This window comes from Myotis brandtii, unplaced genomic scaffold, assembly GCF_000412655.1.
Source record: "Myotis brandtii unplaced genomic scaffold, ASM41265v1 scaffold1112, whole genome shotgun sequence".
Lineage (NCBI taxonomy): Eukaryota > Metazoa > Chordata > Mammalia > Chiroptera > Vespertilionidae > Myotis > Myotis brandtii.
Window position 1 is genome coordinate 560447 of NW_005353800.1, and position 4743 is coordinate 565189.

A 4743-nucleotide genomic window follows, 5' to 3' on the forward strand; every position below is an offset into this window, starting at 1 on the left:
GCAGGCAGGGCAGCCAGGTGGCCCCGGGGCGGGCAGCAGCCCTGAATTCTGGGGTTGCCTTTTCTCTTTCCCAACAGCCGTTTCCAGAGGGCGGCAGCGAGTATCCAGTTGGACACGTGAGTCTCTTGGGAGCAAGGTGGGCCCTTGTCCCAGACACAGGAGCCGAGCCCCGTTCTCCCTCCCCCGGCGTGACCCGCCCCTCGCCTGCTGGGCTGTGGTCCCCTGGCACAGGCCCAGCTGCCCCTCCCTCGCTGCATGGTTGCCATGGATATGACTAGCTCTGCCTTGGTCCCTGGAGAGCCTGGCCTGGTCTGGCCCAGCGCCCAGCTCCTCTCCTGGGCCAGCTTGGGAGGAGGAATGGGGGAGGGGTGCCCTGAACGGGCAGGCCCCGCATTCATAGCAGAAGGTCCCTGTAGATGGGAGCTTCCGATTCCCACAGCCCACGAGGGAGGCGGCTGGACTGGGCTGGCCTGCAGGGTGGGCGGGGAGGAGGCGCAGGTATTGCCAAGGCCACCTGGTGAGTGAGGGACAGACCCTCTGCCCCGTTTCCAGAGCTGGCGTCCATCTGAATTCACGAGGGTCCCACCGGGGCCCCACTCACTCACCTGTACTGTCTCTGAGACAAACCCCACTGACCCCCCATTTTTAACGATAATGTCCAGAGTCTCCCTTTCACTGAGCGAACCCCGCCTGACCTCCGTGTCCCTCTTCTTTCCTTGACAGCCCTTCCTGCTGGGGAGCCCCAGGCTGGTGAGTGAGCGCCCCCAGCCCTCACCTGCCCTCAGGGGTAGGAGGAAATGCCGCCCCCTCCCTCCGACCCCCCCAGGGTTCTCCCTCCCTCCAGAGAGAAGTGGGGGTGTGGGCAGCGGCAGGCTGCTCCGGCTCCCCTTGACCTTGACTTTATTCTGCTCACGGTTACAGTTACTGGATCCTCTCCGGGGCCGGGCTCTAGGACAGAGGGACAAGCCAGTCCCAGGCCTCCAGCTCACAGGCTGGTGGGAGGCTGCCCAAGGAACGGGCCGTTACAGTTCGGGGTGCGGGATGGGGGGCATCCGTGGTGCCCGCAGCACAGCGGCAGCGAGCTCAGCCTGGAAAGGCAGGGAGAGGCCAGGCCTGCAGAGGGTGTCTGATAACGGGCAGAGCTGAGTCCCCCCCAGCTGCAGGCCTCGAGGCAGAGACTTACCTGCTCCAGGGCCGCCCGCCCTGGAGGGTGCCCCCCAAAGTGCTCCTGGGGGAAGCTGCCCTCCCTGAGCCCCCTGTGAGTCCCCTCAGTCCCCTCCCATGTTCCTTCAGGAGGTGCCCTGCTCACGCCCCCTTCCCCGGGGTCTCTGGCCGGGACAGGTCATCGTGCTGCGGGGGCTGGTCTTGCCGGAGCCCAAGGAGTAAGTACGCAGACGGAGGAGGGAGGGCCTCCCTGCGCCAGGCCAGGCACCAGCTTTACATGCATTTGCCTCTTAGTCTCCAAAGCCGCCATTTAACCCCGTTTCACAGAGGAGCGGACCGAGGAGTCAGCTGGTCAGGGTTGCAGGGCTTGCACAAGGCAGGCTGGGACTGGGGCCAGGACCCAGCTGCCTTCGCGGCCCCAGCAGCCCCAGTTCTGGGAGTATCTTCCATGCTGCTCATCGCAGGCCCTGCCTGGGGCCTTGGGACAGGCTCTGGAGAGGCGCGGGCTGAGGCCCGAGAGGATGGCGACACAGCACAGTTTAGGAAACACAGCAGGCGGCCCCAGAGAGGAGGCCTGGCGCTGGGAGTGGGGACTTGGAGGGACACGATAGCCAAGTAGCCGCTGCCTAACTTCTCCCCCTGGGGGCACTCGTGCTCCATCCCCAACCCCGCCTCCTCTTTTCCTGTTCCTGGAATTGCATTGGATTCCCTGGCTTTTCGGGGCCATGCTGCCTCCTGGGTTTGACTCACAGTTACTACCTCTGCAACTTCAAGGCATTCCTTTCCCTTTCTACGCCTCAGCTTCTTTGCCTATGAAAGGGGTAATAATAGGGCTGACTTCAGGGCGGTGTAAAGGCTCCTAATTGTGCCAGGCACACAGCTGGTGTTCCACGCGTGCTGCGTATCCGATTTCCGGAGGAGGAGGGGCGGGGGAGTCGGGGACCGCCTCGGTGCTCCCACTCTTCCGCTGGCTCTGTGACTGTGTTTGAGGTCACTGACCTCACTCAACCCTGCCCTCCTGCTCCAGCCCTGGACAGCACGGACCTCAGAGCCAGGCTCCGCTGGGCTGGGTTCCTGATTTTGCCTCCTACACCGGGTGGCCTTGGGCAGGTCCCCACACCTCTGTGTGTCAGAGGTCCCGAGTTCCCCCACCAGGAAAAAAAAAAAAAGAAGAAATAATTCCAACCATATAGGGAATGATTCCCAGGGATAAAGAACACCCTCCCCTGTCCCCCCAAAAACGTGGAGGCCTGAGACCAGGCTCCTAGTCTAGCTCCGAGTCCCGTGGTTATGAGTGACAGGGCAAGTGATTTAGCCGCTCTGTCGCCAGGCCATGAATCCGAGGGCCCTCTGAGGCCCGACAGGTGGCAGAAGCAGGCTGGGGAGCTGGGGGAGTGGAGAGCATGTGTCCATAGACCGTGCATGACAGGTCGGATCATTTTGAAGGAGAAGCTGGGAGCCATCTCTCTCTTTTTTTTAAAAAATATATTTTATTGATTTTTTACAGAGAGGAAGTGAGAGGGATAGAGAGTTAGAAACATCGATGAGAGAGAAACATCGATCAGCTGCCTCCTGCACATCCCCCACTGGGGATGTGCCCGCAACCGAGGTACATGCCCTTGATCGGAATCGAACCTGGGACCCTTGAGTCCACAGGCCGACGCTCTATCCACTGAGCCAAACCGGTCAGGGCGTGGGAGCCATCTCTTACCCAAACGCTCGCAGCTGCGGAACAGGGAATGACTTTAAAGTGGAAAAGTAGCGCGGACCCGCCAGAGCACTTGTACAGGCCGCCTGGGCCGGGCCTCCCACATCCAGGCGCAGCACAGTGGCTGCAGGCAACGCCGCCGCCACCGCCGCTGCCGCTGGTTTTCGGAAAGCAGCTGTGGCTGGCCTGGGACAAACGGGGCGGGCATGTGAGGGCGCGGGCCTCATGTGCCCTGGAAGTGTGTCCTCCTCCTCTGACCCACCCCCAGGCACTGAGGATCTGGGGGTTCGGCGGCAGCCTCAGAGAGCTCCCCCAGAGCTCCCCGGGCCTCCGGAGGGAGTCAGTACGCACCGGCTGTGCTGGGCAGGGCTGAGGGGGGACATGGGGATTGGGGGGTGGCCAGCTCCCGGCCACTGCGGGCTGGAGGCTCCCTGCAGTCCCCTCTCCGGGGTCCCCGCCTTCAAGCTTCTGCCCGGCGGCATTGAGTCCTTGCCGTCCTCTTCCCAAAGCTGCACATGGATGGCGTGCCCGCCAGGAACAGTTCCAGAAGGGATTCCCTGAGAGGCCCCCAGGCAGGCCCTTCCCGGGCTCCGTGCCCTCTGAGCCCCAGGCCCCTCTCCACTCCCAGCCACTTCCTGCCGAGGGCTCAGGCCACAGTGTCAGGGCTGCTGTTGCAAAGAAAGTGACTTTGGGACAGAACCTGGCTGTCCTGACAGAAAGACACCCCCCGCCCCCCAAGTCCTGAATCCTGGTGCACATCCCGCGGGAAGCCCCACGGCTGTTCCTAGTAGCAGGGAAGTCCTCTACCCTCCAGTTTGCCTCCGAAAAATGGGCTGACACACCCCAGGTCAGGACCAGAAAAGCCAACGCTGCATCTACAAAGCACCTACTGCGTGCCAGGTACTTGCTACGTGTCACACACATTCCTCCTCTGTTCCTCGCGGTGCCCTGAGAGGTCTGGTACGGTATTTTAACGTTTATAGTGTTTTTTTTAAATGATAGGTGTAATTTGAGTGCTTGTTGTACAGCAGCTGTGGCTCTGAGCACTTTGAGTTAAATGTGTTAACTCATTTAATTCTCCTCAGTACTGTCGCCCCCACATTACAGATGGGGAAACTGAGGCACAGAGCCACTGACTGGCCCAGGGCCCCGGGACTGGAGAGAGGCCGAGGCCGAGCCGAACTCAGGCAGCCTCACTCTAACCCCCGCGCCGTTTGCAAAACACGTAAACAGTACCTGGCACACGCCCCCAGGAAGCGCTGGCCCTCGCTAACGTCGCCAATCTCCCCGTTTCCAGGAGGGGAAACTGAGGCTCGGGCGAGGTCGTGGGCTCCCCGTGGTCCTGCAGCCCGTGAGTGGCCACGAGGGGTCCAGTCTCCGCATGGGGTTCCCGCAGGCGCTTCACTTGCGCTGTCAGGGCCCCAGAGCTGCTTTCTGGGGGCGGGACCCGCCCAATCTTCCAGCAGCTCCCCTCCCCTCAGGGCCCGGCACAGTGGCTCTCAGGGCCTCCTTCGCAGAGAGGACGCTGGCGTGGGTGTCGCCCTGGGGGCGGAAGCAGCTGATCTTGGCCCCCTTCCTCTTCTACCCCCAGCGGTTCTTCGAGGTGGGTCAGAGCCAAGCAGGCCCACCCGGGACACTGAGCAGGGGGTGCGCCCCGGGGGGACCTCCATGCCAGGGCAGTGGCTCTCAGGGCCTCCTTCGCAGAGAGGACGCTGGCGTGGGTGTCGCCCTGGGGGCGGAAGCAGCTGATCTTGGCCCCCTTCCTCTTCTACCCCCAGCGGTTCTTCGAGGTGGGTCAGAGCCAAGCAGGCCCACCCGGGACACTGAGCAGGGGGTGCGCCCCGGGGGGACCTCCATGCCAGGGCTCTGCA

At 62.8% G+C, this 4743-nt stretch overlaps 1 protein-coding gene across 1 annotated transcript in view; it reads left to right on the forward strand.

Annotated features, from left to right (window-relative positions):
• The window catches only part of LGALS12 (lectin, galactoside-binding, soluble, 12), a 12899-nt gene that overhangs the window by 4044 nt on the left and 4112 nt on the right, over nucleotides 1–4743 (forward strand). The window contains 5 exon segments of the mRNA XM_005857513.2: nucleotides 78–116; nucleotides 724–750; nucleotides 1294–1423; nucleotides 4366–4475; nucleotides 4651–4662. Coding sequence (XP_005857575.1) covers nucleotides 78–116; nucleotides 724–750; nucleotides 1294–1423; nucleotides 4366–4475; nucleotides 4651–4662 — 318 coding nt within the window.